The sequence below is a fragment of the Oenanthe melanoleuca genome, chromosome 26, assembly GCF_029582105.1.
Source record: "Oenanthe melanoleuca isolate GR-GAL-2019-014 chromosome 26, OMel1.0, whole genome shotgun sequence".
Lineage (NCBI taxonomy): Eukaryota > Metazoa > Chordata > Aves > Passeriformes > Muscicapidae > Oenanthe > Oenanthe melanoleuca.
The window spans coordinates 5,151,429-5,167,245 of record NC_079359.1 but is presented as its reverse complement, the minus strand read 5'-3'; the positions used below and the strand labels follow the sequence as shown (position 1 = coordinate 5,167,245).

General features: G+C 44.7%; 1 protein-coding gene across 2 annotated transcripts in view; it reads right to left on the bottom strand.

Moving 5' to 3' along the window:
* Positions 1-998: 998 nt before the first annotated feature.
* The window catches only part of IPO9 (importin 9), a 34,683-nt gene continuing 19,864 nt past the window's right edge, over positions 999-15,817 (bottom strand). Inside the window, exons 13-24 of one of the 2 annotated variants that reach the window (XM_056511420.1) lie at positions 15,110-15,249; positions 13,320-13,479; positions 12,136-12,362; positions 11,785-11,933; positions 10,806-10,934; positions 9,314-9,589; positions 7,590-7,756; positions 6,084-6,217; positions 4,492-4,611; positions 3,552-3,653; positions 2,699-2,775; positions 999-2,080 (exon numbers count right to left, since the gene is read on the bottom strand). In XM_056511420.1, coding sequence (XP_056367395.1) covers positions 1,970-2,080; positions 2,699-2,775; positions 3,552-3,653; positions 4,492-4,611; positions 6,084-6,217; positions 7,590-7,756; positions 9,314-9,589; positions 10,806-10,934; positions 11,785-11,933; positions 12,136-12,362; positions 13,320-13,479; positions 15,110-15,249 — 1,792 coding nt within the window. In that variant the 3' untranslated portion in view covers positions 999-1,969. Of the gene's footprint in view, positions 2,081-2,698; positions 2,776-3,551; positions 3,654-4,491; positions 4,612-6,083; positions 6,218-7,589; positions 7,757-9,313; positions 9,590-10,805; positions 10,935-11,784; positions 11,934-12,135; positions 12,363-13,319; positions 13,483-15,109; positions 15,250-15,817 lie in introns of both variants that reach the window. The other variant, XM_056511419.1, reaches the window with a different exon arrangement.

Below are 15,817 nucleotides of genomic sequence, written 5' to 3'. Positions count from 1 at the left end.
TGTTGAAATCCACCCTCCTGGCTAAAGCCCCCCCAGGGCACAGGACGCTGGCTCCAGCTCCCACTGGAGCACACGTGAACCCCACCAGCACCTCTGTGAGCCCAGGCTAACCAGGCTTCAAGGAGCTGTTTACTTCAGATACCTTGAAAACACCTCCGTGCTTCCAGATGTTTGGCATCTACTTTCCTCCAAGTTTGGATGGCTGGGTTTGAGCCTTTGCTGCTGACACACATGGCAAAAAAAGCTAGTCCTGCTCTTCCCAGAGCAGGGACCAATTCCTCTGAGGACACTCCTGACCCTTCTGAACAGCCAGGTGGACACACCACTGCAGCCATCAGCTTCTTGGTGGCTTTCAAAACTGCACTGTTCAGTTTAACTTGTTGGCCCTTTCAGTGAAAGCTGAGAGGCAAAGCCTCAGAACAAAACTCCTACTGGACTGTATGACAGGAGGGTCAGGGCACCCCATTCATTAGATACTCATACAGATCAGAGAATCCCCAGGAAAGAAAGACACTGAGACTCAATGGCATGGCAAGAGCTTGTACCTTATTAGATACAGAAAAATCAAGCTTCAAACTCTGCTTCTCATAGAGACACACAGAAAACTGAGAATGGCTCAGAGGAGTCTGCAGGGAATGGGGGGGTTCCCCCCTGGCTCTGCCCCTTCTCATATGGCACAACACAAGACCAGTGAGATATATAAGGACTCCAGGTTATGGAGGTTTTGATTTAAAAAAAAAAAAAAAAAAAAAAAGCAAATTATTCCACAAAGGAACAGCAAGTGCCTTTCTTAAAAGGAAACTGTAATAGTTGTTGTTTTTAGTAGCAGATACATACAGCACAGGACTCCCTTTCTGTCCAGGTGCCTCCTGTGAAACATCCAAACATCCTCTGGCAGCACATACAGAATGTGTTCCTAATAATATGTATTTAAAAACTGACTACAGGAAACAAGCACAAGTTCCTTTTAAATCTGTTTTATAAGAAGGATACCAATGTACATTTTAGTAATTTTATTTCATTTTCCCCAAAAGGGAATCAAAGGCAGAGAGGTGTTGTGACATACATCACACTGTTCTCATGGGAAATCAACTTGCAAATGTTATTTTACCACTCTATAAAAATACACACAGAAGTGTGAAAAAAGCAAAGGAGTTCAGAGTGGCTGTCATGGAGGAAATATGTTAAGTACAATCAGGTTTTTTTCCCCTAAAAACTGTGGCTCGTTGTGTTCCAGAGAACCAGTCTTTCATAGCCACATGCCACAGGAACAGAAACTTAAGTGGTGGCTTCCTCTGAGCATGTACACACACAAGTGTTAGTGAAGAACTGCTCCCATGGGAGAGATGTGAGCGACACAGCCCCGTTCACACCACACCAGGAAAGAAGATATGCACTCAGGTTCATTGTCTCAGCTTCCTCTCCAAACTCCTGTGAACTGGCTCCATCCCATCCAGGCAGCTCTGAAGAGAGTCTGTAGTTCTACAAAGAAGTCACGTTGTAGGATCAAGAGATTTACCCTGTGTTACATGAGGAGAAATGACAGCCAAGAGGAACAACCTTCCCACTTGCAAGCAATCCAAAAGTGACCCGGTTCCCTTCTCTGTCCGACTGTGCTCTGGGAAACTGAAAGTGCCTCTTCACACGTAGAGACAGTTTCCTTTTAAAAATATTAAGGACACATTATTTAATCTTTGTCATCTTTTATCTTTAAGAACTTCCTGGAAAGTTACTGTGGAAAATGAAAGTGCTCCTGTGGTGAGACCAATGTGCAATGTCCTTGCTGCTTTCTGAGGATTCCTTCCCTTAGCAGATGTGTGTTAAGATGAGGCTCAAAACAACGAGGCCATTGTCAACCTGGAACAAGGCAGGCAGACACTGGGCAATGTTTTATGTCCAATCATAAAACGTGGAATTAGCAAAAAATACCCTATTGTTGAGATCTGGCAGTTGTGGTCTCTGGAGTGGTCTATATCCCGATGGCCTGCAGCACTCGCTTCTCGTTGTCGTTGAGGTGGTCAGAGAACATGGCATAGCAGGGCTGCTGTGCAAACTGGCACAGGAAGTCGGTGAGATAGGCCTGGGAGGGACAGAAACACCCTGTCAGCACCACCCTCCTGGGAAATGCTGCTGCTCCCACTGTCAGGAGACATCCCAACATGCACCAAGTGAGACCCCGGGACTGGAGGGAACAGAAAGGAGTGGTGGAGGAGGAGGAGTGGAATCAGAGGGATGGCTTGGAGCAGAGGAAAAAGGGTGGGAACAGAGGGAAGGGCCCATCAACAGCTGCAGGTGGTGGGGAAAGCAGGAGCAAAGGGTAACACAGCAGCTGACTGGGTGGGAGCATCTCCAAATGGAGTATGAAATACTGTCAAGCTCACACTCCAACCTACTCCTGACTTCTGCCAGTAGCTGTGAAGCTCGCAGGTAGAAAAGTCTCATTTTCCTCTGTTCAAAGAGTTTTGTTCATTCACATGTCCACTTTATAGATATTAACGATAAGGAAAAATAGGCTCCAGAAATTCTTGGGACAACTGGCCCTTTCCAAAATAATTTCAATTAACAGAGTGCCTTCTAGATGACAATCAATAATTGGTGTTTACAGTGCCTACATATTTGTTGAAGTACAACATTTAAAAAATTAAAGTTTATAGAGAATGATTGGAATCTGATAAAACCCCTCATTCTAGAGCATCACCTGGAGATCTATTTGGTAAAGAGGGTCCTTTAATGCATCTGGATCATCCTCCTCATCATCTTCATAGTAATCTTCATCTGTCAGAGGCAAATCAGTAGGTTTAAACATCAAAAAGAGCAGACTATCTCAGGAAATTTTCTATTAAGCTACTGAAACCCAAGGATCCAAAAGTAAATAGTTTCAGCACTGCTAGGAATAAGAAAATTGCATCCAGAGTATTTGCTCCTTTAGGTCACGTGACAGAAACCACTGAAGCCCAGAATCAGGATCAGTGGAGGCTCGAGGAACATGCAGCTGAGCCAAGCACACATGGGACACTCACAGACAGGTTTGGGAATTCCATGCACCAGGATCTTCTGCCTTGATCCCATGTGAGGGTGGCACTTTGCCAGTTCTGAGCTAATGTGAGCAGTGTCCCTCACTGTTTCCCTGTAAAGTTCTCCCTTCTGAGGCTACATGAGGCTCAGAACCAATGCATCTGCTCATCTCTGTATGCAGCACTTGCTCCTCAAGGTGGCTCCACAAACGAGCTCACCCACCCCTAGGACACTGTCACACCTACACCTCTGAGCAGCAATTTTCTCTTTAGAAGAAATATCTGCAGGAACCTACAGGTGTGAAGCCTGTGCAGCATGTGAACTCCCAGGTGATGTTATTTAAAATGCAGCAATTTAATCACCATGTTGCTCAAAGCCATGGCTTCTCCAGTGGGTTCTTATTCACAATCCCAGAGCAGAATTCTTTCTCCGTGCCTGCAACCTTTGTTTTGCTGCTGGCAAGGGCAGGAAACTTTAACTAGGACATCACCTACTTGGTTACTGCTTTGAAGAAGGACTTTCAAGCTGTTACTCACCATACTTATTTGTGGAAAGAATATCTGATAAGAACTGTCCTGGTAAGCCCTCATCTTCATCCTCGTCTTCTTCCTGATCCTCCCACATATCATTTGAATCATCTGTTTAGAAAAAAAATACTAGAAATGATCCAAATCCAAGAGGTCCAGTCTGTGATCACTCTATAGGGGACTGGAGTTTGTAGGCAAACACATCCCTGCATGTGTAGGTGGATGAACAGAAAGCCCTACAATCCTCCTTATCCTTTTGGAATGATTCCAGAACTGGAGCCAAGCAAATGCAACAACAACAGATACTTGAAGTAGGAAGAAAGGCAAACCAGATTCCCATGAAAGGGTAATTTTATTCACACATGGTCAGATCCCATCTTCAAAACTAGCTCAAAAGAATTTTCAGGTCTAAGGGTATACAACACTGACTGATCTTATTCTCCCATTTTATTTATTTTTATCTGGTAGTCCTTAAATACCATACAGGGAAGGAAGAGATGCTGTGCTAATGATGAACTGTACAACACAACAAGAGAACTGGAGAGGGATTTTGAGAAAGAGGAATGGCAGAGGGCAGGGTTAGATGGGATACTGGGAAAGAATTGTTCCCTGTGAGGGTGGAAAGAGCCTGGCACAGAGTGGCCAGATAAGCTGTGGCTGCCCCTGAATCCCTGCAAGTGTCCAAGGCCAGGCTGGAAGCAACCCGAGATAAGGGAAGGTGTCCTTGCCCAGGGCAGAGGGTGGAACAGGATGAGCTTTAAGGTCCTTTCCAACCCAAACCAGCTTGGGATTCTGTGATTCTATGAGCTTATTATCTGGATCACTATTCAAGTTTTGTACCTACAGGTACAGTTTACTGTCACAAAGTTCCTATACTATAAATGCTTCTCAAGAAAAGATCAAGAATGTTTAAAGCATGCAAAGAGAAAAAGCAAACCCAGTATTTTACCTTGGCCCCAATCTGCAGTTGTCTGTCTAGATGCATTTACTTCCATGGCATTAGAGAGTTCATTTATTATTAATTTTAAGATTTTTACTAACAAAGGAATGTTTGTCCAGCGCACAGGATCTGTAAGAGAAAAAATACACATATTCAAGTTGCTTTGAATTAAAAGTTATAAAACAGGCCCTTTTTTGTTGAGGTGGGGGTTTTTTGTTAGGGAGATTGGGAGGGAAAAACAACTGTCATAAACTCTCCAAATCTTCTTTCCATATACCCTCAGAGTTGCATTCCCAAAGATCTCAATGCAATATCAACCTTGCATATTCTGAGTGAAGAGGAGGCAGGAAGAAAATCTTCACAGCTGGAAGAACGTGTGACTCCACTCCTGCAGGCTGCTTAATGGAGTCATCTGGAGTCAGCCTCTCTTTCCTGAAGTCCATTTGCACATGCACCAATGCTTACATGTAAATGAGCAGTGCAGCACTCCCAGGCATGGCTCTGCCCCTTCTGAGGCACTGTAAGCTCCAACTTTCCTTTACTAGTGTTCATGGAGGGCTTAACTATTCCACAGGGACAGCTAGACAGTGTATTTACTCTTCATTACAAAAGTAAAGATCCTACCAAATAAAGAATCTGAGAGCATTTGTTTTAGCTCTTACTGATGCTAATATTAATTTTTGTTTAACTCAAATGCTGGCATTTGCCATTTTTCTGTCTGGCCTTCATTGGTTTGTTTTTTTTAAGCCAAGAATAATCATGTAGCATGTGATTTGTGACCATGCTCACCTCTTAAAATCTCTAGTGCTTGCCCCTATTCATCTCCTTAGCTGTCACCTTAGTCCTTCACTGCACCACTGCAGATCCCAAGCCCATGGCAGCTGAAGGCTCAAGGAGCACCTGTCTGGACAGGCTCCCAGTTTGGATCTATACATCCTCCACATCCCATTGCACCACTGGTCACACAGGAGTCCTAGCACAGCAAGTGGCATGAGCAAGGTCTGACTGATGGCTGAGGACAGCAGCCCCCAAGTGGCCTTCCCCTGGAGCTCAGTCCTTGGGAAAAACTGCCCAGAGCTCTGCTCTCTCTGATTCAAAAGATTTATCTCAATAGCAACTTCCAGTCAAAGATTTTGGGTTCAACCTATTAAAAATAAGACACATCTTACCCAGGAGACTGGTCAAGCTTTCCTTAAAAGAAATCTCTAACTTGTTGAACCATTGCTTTTTGTGAAAGTGAAAAAGACACCTCTTTATTTTAAATCCCTGCATGCACTAAAGACACTTTCCTCTCAGAGCATCCAGAAGTATAAATTCTGTCTCATGATGCAAAACAGCAGTGAAGAACTCCCTATCCCATAATTACCTCATCCAGTTATATTAAATCAGACATCAGGAGTCCTCCAAGCCAGTCTTTGGCAGAATTAAGGTAAACAGATCTATTAAGTACATGATGTATGAATTAGCTCTAAAAACCAACATGCACCTTCTGCAGAAACTGTCTTCCACAGCTCTGTGTGATCTGCCAGACCTATTTAAGGCCTTTCATAGCACCTGCTTATGGAAAAAACCCTGTTAAACCCAGCAAACTGATTACTTACTTTTGCCTGACTTGGATCGTGTCCGAATTCCCTCATCTATATCAAATATTTCTTCTCCCTTCACCCTAATGTCCTGAAGTCTCTTGTCATCTGTGTTGATGCCATACTGCAGGAGTTTGCACAGTGCTACAGAGCTGGGAGCAGAGAATAGGAAAGTTAGAGATCAGAATTTCCCCAAACTGTCTGCCTTTCACATCCCAGAGCAGACACCCAGATGCCTTTTTTCCTACATCTTTGCCAAGAACAAGCATGACAGAATTTGCCCATGTCTCCTGCTTTATGTCAGCATCTGAAACTGGACTCAGCTCCCAACCTGCACAACAACCCAGGTCTTACCTGCTGCCCCAAGCTGCCCAAAGTTTTCCCATAATTTCATCAAGACCCAACAGCCACTTCTTCAACCTGCCCCCAGTGGATGGGGGCTGTGCACACAGGAGGGGTCAGCTGCCTTCAGGGTTCTACTAACCCTGAACAAGAGGCTCTTCAGAGCAGGCCCTGCTTTTCCTCAGGACACAGAAACACCAAGTATTTACTAATGCATGGCAAATGTCACCACAATCAACCAAATCCAAGTGTTTAATACAGTGTGGAGCCCTGCAACACCACCTGTACACAAACATTTCTCATCTTGGACAACACAGCTCTAAATAACCACTTTTAACCTGGTACTTCTGGTCAGCCTTGGCTTTTCCATGTACCATAACCCTCAAGAGACCCTGCAGATAGGCCTGCACTGTCAAAACTGGGGATAAACCACCAGGCTTAGTGATGAAATCAATAAAGTGTGACCAAAAAGAGCACTGGATCCCCAAATCTGCTGCTTGTCCTTCAAGATTATTCACTAACTTCCATTTTGAACCTGCTTTTTCTCATTTATTTCACAGTCTATTTGACTGCCCATAACAATGACATAATAACACACACTAAGAAGTGAGTTAATAGCTGGTGAGATCCCTAAGAGTGGTCTGTGAGGCTTCATGATTCCAGAAGAATCTAATACAGCAGCTGTGACAAAATTTAAATCCCATGCTTTGGAATACAGCACTCAGCCTCCACCACAACACAAACATGCTCCTACAGCAAAAGGGAGAGAACACTGTTAAAATTATTTTCTTGATTGACTTTCAGTAGATAAATAAATCAACAAGAAATCACCAAATTCTCTTAGAAAACCCTCTGTGACACCCTGGAACTCTACAGTAGTCTACAAAGGCAATTCCATGTGTGGAAGCTCTTTTCATCACATTCACAGTTCAATTCCAAAAGCAGCCCCATACTTGCAGGAGACACCCCCTTCCCCCTGTCTCTGTTCCAGCACAGGAGCAAGAGGCAGCAGGAGCACTGATGAGGAAGATCAGAGCTTGCTCCAGTTACCACAGCTCTCCTGAGCAGAACTGACAGCACAGGGAGCAGCAATTCTGCCCAACAGTGGCACACATGCTCCCATCTGAGCCAGCTCCACGGCAGTGGGTGAGGGAGCTCAGAGGGAGGACCTGTGGGTCCCACCTGACTTTGCCTTCATACTGCCCGTAGAAGAGGTGCTGCCGGCTCATCCACTCGGCCATCACGAACTCCAAGGCAGGCTTGCCCGTAGGGCCAGGCAGGCTGCACAGGAATTCCAGCAGTGGCTCCAGCTGGGAGTGAACCAAGTGAGCAAACACCATGATCAGGGACTGCAGGAGGAGAAAGGCAATGTTAGCTGTATGTAATTCAACAGCTGGAAATGTTTTATCAAATATTTAAGGAGCTGGAGTGAGGCTGTGCTAACTGAAGGAAGCTGAAGCTCCCTGCAGCCGTGAAGGTGTGCTCACCAACCCCAGGAGGGGAAGGGAAAGTACAACTAGCTGCAAAACACTGAGCTACTGAGACACCATCACATCATCACTCAGCAGCACCTTCCCAATTCTGAATGCATTTTGAACATGATTTTAGGGAAAGAACTGCAACTTTTGAAAAGGTTTTGTTACAACATGCAGTTTTACAATCTGACTCCTAAAGACAAGGGGCAGAAACATCTGCTGTGTATGTCTAAACGTCAGTCTCCCAGTCTGAGGGCATCTCTGTAGCCTTCCTCAGGGACAAGCTGCCTATTTCCATCTTCCAGGCTAATCCAGGGAGGAGATCCAGCATTGCAAAATGCTTGGCTGCATGGGACAGCTTCAGATTTAAACTTCTATATCTTTTAAATCCAAAACCAACAAAGTGAGAGCCATTCCATACAGTTATATCCAGGGGTAAAAAATCCTAAAGCAGGTGAGATCTGCTGACATTGAAATGGCCATTGTGGGACCATATGCTGTCTTGAAAAATGCACATTCAAAAATCAGAGAAATAAGATAAAATGGTTAGAGCAGAGGGAATCTCAGCTGAGTGCTGCACTGGTGGCAGAGATGGGATCTTGCTCAGCAGAGCCAGCAAAATATCTTCCCCCAGCTGCTACCAAGGAACCAGGGCAGTCAGCACGAGCTGTTTTATACTGAGGGCACAGACAAAAAAGACAGGAAAGAGAATGAAGACCACTGGGAAAAAAATCACCCCAGAAAACTTTGTCACTACAAGTAGGTCAAGGCTACAAGAGATGGCAATGTTCTTTGTCTGATCTCTCACCTCACTCAGGCCAACTATGCCTCCCATCCACTAAAAGCTCATCTTGTCTCAAGTCTCAGGCATTTATCCTTGGAATACAGAAGAAATCCACTCAAAAAGACATTCTGCCTTTGCCATAATTTCCTACTGAGGCAACTCCTCTCCCTCCAAAGAGGGCTTGCAAGTACAAGAGAATGAGTGACTACTGAAGGTGCATTACAGCTTATCCAGGAGAATCTTGCTTACCCTGTAACCTGACAAAATGCTTGAGGAACAGCATGGAGCTGTGTCACAGGAGGGCTAGTTTGGGTATTAGGAAAAGGTTCTTCTCCCAGAGGGTGGTCAGGCACTGAACAGGCTCCCCAGGGAACGGTCACACCCCCAAGGCTGCCAGAGCTCAAGGACTGTTGGGGTATCCTGTGCAGGGCCAGGAGCTGGACTCAATGATTCCTTTGGGTCCCTTCTAACTCAGGAGACTCCATGATTCTCTGACCAGAGTAAGCATTTTCCTGACCGCTTCAAGAGGATACACAGATCCTCCAACTGCACGAGCCATAAATAAACAGGCACAAAATGAAAGAAAATCTTGACAGTTTCTTCTCCTGGTGCTTCTCCTCACTCTCCTGGGTGCCGAGCCTGCTCACCTGCATCACACTGAGCGTCTCTGCTTGCTGCATTTTACTCAGGATGGCTCTCAGGATCTGGTCCAGATTCTCTCCCAGCTCACTCCCAGCTTTTGAGATTAAAGTGGAGACCAGCCTGCCCACGAAGGCAGCGGTGAACTCGGAGGTGCGTGGGTCCAGCAGCTGGCTCACCACCTGCATCACGTACCAGAGCCCGTTGTGGCCCTGCTCGTCGTGCCACTGCGCGATCTGCTCCAGCGCCACCGACACGTAGGCGCGCAGGCACTCGCCGCCGTTCTGCAGAGACAGGCAGGGCTGAGGGCAGGGAGACATCCCCCCAGCAGCCCAAACCACCCTCAACCACAGGAAAACAAGGGGAAAACTGGTGGCACCTGGAAAAGATTTACGAGTAAGTTCGACAGATGCCAGCTCATTATCAAATACACTACTCCTCACTGCCCAATCAGCAGCAATCAAGATAATTAATGAATACAACCACAAGCTCAAGTAGCGGCAGTTTTGTGCCAATCTTGGTACCTAAAGAAATTCAAAGAGTTTTTAACAAGTGAGAGATCAAGACAGAGAAATGTGATGTGAACAAAACAAGTCAGCAGCTAAGCTGCAGCCCTTTTGAATTCTTCTAAGCACAAAGATCCAGCAAAGCAACCAATGTACAGGTCTGCAATCTCTCCCTGCTGGACTCCAGCTTATTCTTACTGATCTGTTGTTTAGGCAAAGACCATATTCCCATGGTCTGTATTCACATGGCAAAGAGTAGCTGCCACTCTGGAACTCCTTACATAAGGAATGAAACCACCCTTGTTACTCATATGCCAGCTATGAGCTGGAATGAAAAGGCTCCCTGCACTTCTAGCCTCTGATGCTTTTTCCTCCTTGCTAGATACTCCAAAGACACCAGGCCATAGCCAAGCCTGCCAGCAAGCACAGCTCAGGCAGTACAGATGCTGGAGATGATTCCCTGCTTTCCCTCCATCCCACAGCTGGCTCAATCAGAAAGAGTTTTGCCTTCCCCCTCCCTCCTAAATGAACAGCAGAAAGCTGCTAGAGGAGGAGGGCTGGGAGGGCTTTTGCTGTCCTGTGCCTGTGGATGTTCCTAAAGACAGCCCCACCATTACCAGGTATCATAAATGTTATGGGGACAGGTTTGTTGGGTTGCATGGGTTTGGGTTTTTTGGTGTTACTGGGCTTTGGTTGGTAGGTTTTTGTAACATGCTCCAGTGCACTAAAATAGAAAAAACATCCAGGCTGCTGCCTTCTCACTGTAGTTCTTCACATTCAGTAATGATCAGGAAAAGTCACTGCAGGCCCTGAACAACAGCACTTTTATGGTAAACTGGAGGTGGCAGAGGCTCTGAGGGGCAGCTGATATAGCAACTGGCAAGCACAGCCTGGGCTTCCTCAAAGACTGTGTCATCTCTCTTGGACTGGAACAGCCCTGCAATACTCCCCCCACCCCTCAGTGTCCCCTGCCTCCCCCTCCCCACAGGGGTACCTGCATAGTAGCATTGTCATCTGTGTTCAGGCTGCACTGTGCCACTGCAGGGAATGCCTGGCAGATGAGGAGCTGGGACAGAGGGGGTTTTGTATTCCTCACAACTGTGGTCAGTATATCAATAGAAGTCTGAAAGGAAAGCACAAACTCTCACAGCAGCAGCCACAGAACTTGAAGTCAGCACTACCCACCCCTGCTGCAAACATCAAAGGTCTGAACTGCAGGGATATGGCCACTGCAGCAACCACACCCTGAACTCACAGTCTAGAATAATTTTTAAATGTGAGGACCCCGGAGTCACACACCCAAGCACCACTGGTGTGAGCTGTAGAAATTCCCAAGACAGTTCCTATATTAAGAGCAGTGTCACCACTCAAACATGGCAAACAGATGCATGCTAATCTAAACAGCCAGAGAATTGGTCTAGCTGACCTGCTCCATTTTGGTTATATTGATTTAAATTTATTTTAATTACCCATAAGCAATTGTTACAGTTGTACTAATTAACAAATTATATGCATATTGATATGGATGTTTATGGGTTTAATTCCATACAACCATTCTACACAGTCAATGCTTCATGTTTTATTAGGGCACTTGTATAATTTATCTCCAATTCATAAATATGTGATGAATAAATCAGAAAAAGCCTTAGGAAGAAGTGCAAGGAAAAGTTGTGTAGTCTGCTGGGAGAACACTGCTCCTGCTGAAAGATGGCAATGTCACAGCAAAATGACTGAGGCTGACTGATACTGTGGAGACTGGAAGATGGCCAGAGGAGCAGTTTAAAGCAAACTTTTGGAAGCATCTTCCTGCACCCACAGTTTGCCTCTTCTCCCCAGGGAAACCTCCCCCAGTGACTGAAGCCACTGCTCCAAAGCACATGCACAGCAACCCTTCTGCCCTGCAGAGCAGCCACCCCAGGTGTTACAGAACAGGGAACATCTCCAGCACAGCCCTGCCCCACTGAAGCACTTACTGCACACAGCCCCGCTGGGATCTTGTCAGCTGGGGCCTGCATGATGCTGACAAGGGTTGGGATCAGCCTCATCTGCATTGGACCCTGGCAGGCTTCTATTTGAGCTAGCTCCTTAAAAATATCCTGGGCAAGAGAAGCAACAACAGGATCTGGAGAGAGAAAGCACCATTTACTAAAACACACACATATCTCAATCTTTGCCACCACTGTTTTGGCTGGGCAAAGCAGCAAGTTTCCCCTCTACCTTTACCACAGGAATCAATGCTCATTCAGTGACCACTGTTAAGTTTTCAGCAGCAGGATTGAACAGCAAAACCAAGTGTGCTTTGGGAGTGTAAGTGGAATGCATACCGTTGCTGTACTTGAGGAATATTGCAATGGTGAAGGGGCAGATCTTGTTCTCCATGCTGGCTGTAAACGCTGGGTCCACCGTGCACACAATGCACAGTGTCTCCATCACCAGGTTCAGCACCTCAGAGCTGAACTGAGTTGCCAAGTGGATCAGGCCATCAAGAATGCTGGGAAGGAAAGGCTGCAACACATGGGTGCTCTCGGAGATCTTCAGCTGGTCACAGTAGCTAGATGAGAGATTTGTGATACAAAAATACATTCCTAATATACTGAACTAACTTAAATATATTGCATTCTAAATCATACATAAGGGGTTGTTCCATCCTGTCCATCCTTATTCCTTAAGTGAACTCCTCTAGGACTTCTCTCCTTCAGTCCACTACTGCTTGACCTCCCAGCAGCTCAGCAGGGAGGAGGAGGAAAACTCGCAGCAGAAACCTTCCCTCCACATTCCACACAGAGCAGAGTTGAGCCAAATCATGTTAGAAGCTTCTACTGCCCCTCAGTGACAGATCTCTCTTAAGAACTGCCCATCAATAGAGAAAAGGAAAAGTCCAGGACAGACACTGCTTACGAAGTGTTTCGTTACCATGTTCTACAAGAGAGCTGGGGGCAATTTCAGAGATAACTAAGTCATAAATATCTGACTTTATTTATTCATTAACATTTCAGTGCAAGTAAGTGTTATTTGGAAGTGGTGAACAGTTAGGTTTCAGCAGATTTTTTGGTGACTGTTTTCTTTGATTTTACACTAATCTTCATTTTTTACTTTAGAATGAGTACAGCAGAGATTTCCTTCTGACAAAAATGGGGTAAGAAAATCAAACCCCAAACACTCCTTATTGCTGTAGGCCTGTATGATGTCAGTCACCCTTATGACCAAACAGGAATAATTTGGGTTTCATCCTTGTGCTTTCCAACACTACCTAGTGCTGTTCCTCCCTGTGACCATATCCATCACAACACTTTATTGTACTGTAGCCAACCTTGCATCTCAATTCCATATTCCTCATTAGAGTTATTCTATTTTTAACCTGCTTGCTTATACTTTTTAAGCTGAAGTCTATTTCATTGAAAGCAAAGCCTCCCACAACCCAAACAGAAAAGCTATTTTAACAAAGCAGTTAATGAGTGTGATTGATACCCCTGTCCCTGGGGCTGTGGAATAGCCCAGGGCTGCTTACCCCCAGATGGCTCTGACTGCAGAGATCCTGACAGAGGGGGGCTGGGTTTCATGCAACCCACTGACAGTGGCTTGCAGGAACTGCTGGATGAGCTCTGGAGACATGGCCACGGTGAAACGGCTGGCAGCCCACAGAGCCCGGCCCAGGAGGAAAGGAGACACTGCTGCAAAACAGAAAACCTCTGTGCTTTCAGTGTAAAATCACAGCTGCTTCCATCCATTATTTAAAATCTTGTCATCCCAACACAAAAACACTGAAATATGACACACAAGACTTTGCATGTGCCAGCATACAAAGAATTTTTGTTCATGGGCAGAATCCAGTTTATTTTTTTAGTTATTTCAAAGAATAATTTTTCCTTTATTAAAAAACTTCCTTTAACTATTTACACTTGAATTTGTTTATCACTGAACAAAAGCAAAGGAAGAGAACAGAGGCTTTTCCAGTACTTCCCATTTATCCAGTTCAATATTCTGTCCCCAACTGAAGAAAACAGCAGCATCCTAGAGAGAAGAATTAGAGTAACAGAGCTCATACCCAGGGACCTTTCACAGATTACATTACTAGTTTGCAGCTAACCCTGCAGTGACAGAACAGAATTCTGTGGTTCACCAGCACCACAGAAGCAGGGGACATTAATTATCCACTCACCTGCCTGCACTCACCAAGGTATGATATATCTTTATCACACTTAATCCTGCTGCCTTTTCAAACTATTAATGTCCTTACCTATCTAGGCTGGCCTCAAAGTGATGATGCTCTCTGTTCCTCAGCATCTTTACTGCCATTATTTATGCTCCTGCAAGTACTAATTTTAAGATGAGGACATAAAACACTGTGTGCAAGAGAAGAGCTTTGCTTTTTAAGTCAATATCATAAAACACAACATTTCATTGCCTGTACCACTACTGACCATTAAATGGATATCCTTGGAGAGCCATCAACACAGACTCCTGGAGCCCTTCTAGAGCACAGCAGCTCATTTATAACCCAATGCCACACATGTAAATGAATGTAAATATATGTAAATTGCTGAGGTTGGTTTCTTACATGCATTGCACACTATGCACTTTGCACACTAATTCTCCACCCAGCATTAACATAAAGAAAAGAATTCTTCTTTGTAATGGGCTAAAGAAGTGTTTCTTTGATGAAAAAGGAATGAAAAAGGAACCCAGGAATCAGCTTTTTCTACACTGACAACTCAATGTGGACTCATCAATGATGCTCACATTGCCTTTAACTTTTAAAATTTTAATTTGCAAGGACTTTTGAGGTCTGACTTCCAACAATTCCTCTGGTTTTCTTGCACACTGATGTACTATAACACAGAGAGCAAAATCCTGCTGAGTTCCCAATAAGAGAATCCCATTTAGCCAGGAGCATTATTTGAATTCATGTGCTACAACTAGTGTCAGCCTCAGCACAAAACAAATGGGATGACATGGTGCAGTAGGAATCCTGAAGGCAGTTAAACAGTCACTGCTGGTGACTGTTCCAGGAACAGACACAAGACATCAGAACAGCTATTTTCCATCCAGCTCCCCGAGCCCTACAGGCTCATGCATCCAGCCAGACACAAGATCCAGCTGAAAGCACATTCCCACATGGAAGGACTTACACTGGAACCAGGAGCAGAAGGAAACTCATGAGATTTACTTTTTTCACATAAGCAAGGTGCACAGGTGCATTTCCCATACCTCATGCACACATCAACCTGGCTGATTCTTCAGAGACTCCCAGTGTCTGGCACCCAGCAGTTATTCCCTGGGATGCAGGGTCCCACATACCTGAAAGGTTGAGATCTGCCAGGACCACATTTGTCAGGAAGCCATGCATATCAAAGTGTATTCTCCCATTCTTCACACTGTCTGTAATTATAGACTTGACTGAGCCCAGGGCCAGCATACAGGCTTCATGGATTTTCCACCTGCAAAATAGTTCAGATGCCTTAGACTTTTTCCTCCATCATTACTCAAGAAATAAATATATATTCTGAAGTGAAGTCATAAGTAAATTTTGGTCTAAGCTACAATAACTATTTCCTTGATCCCAAAAGGGAATTTAAAAAAGCCTTCAAAGAGATTAACATTCACAAACTGCAAGATGAGGGCTTGGAAACTCCCTCAGAATGGGCAGCATTCTCAGTCACTTACTAAAGTATTGGCAGAATAGTTGTTACTTGTACCAGTTTTGTTCTTATAATAAAAAAAAACCTCTTCCATGAAAGCTTGTGTTCCAGCCATGCCTTCATAATTTATGTGCAGAAGCACTGGAATACCCAGTACATTAAAGGTTTAAAAACATCTAATTTTGCATTAACATTTTGTTAATTATAATGATATAGAATTATGTGCAAATACACTTCTCCTTGTTTGATTTGTGAAGACAAGAATCTACTTTACAACTTCTCACAACTGAGGCCTAATATCTGATTTTGCAGCCATTCTGTTGCTGCTCATTATCCTAGGGGCTACTCTGACACTAACATTCAAAAT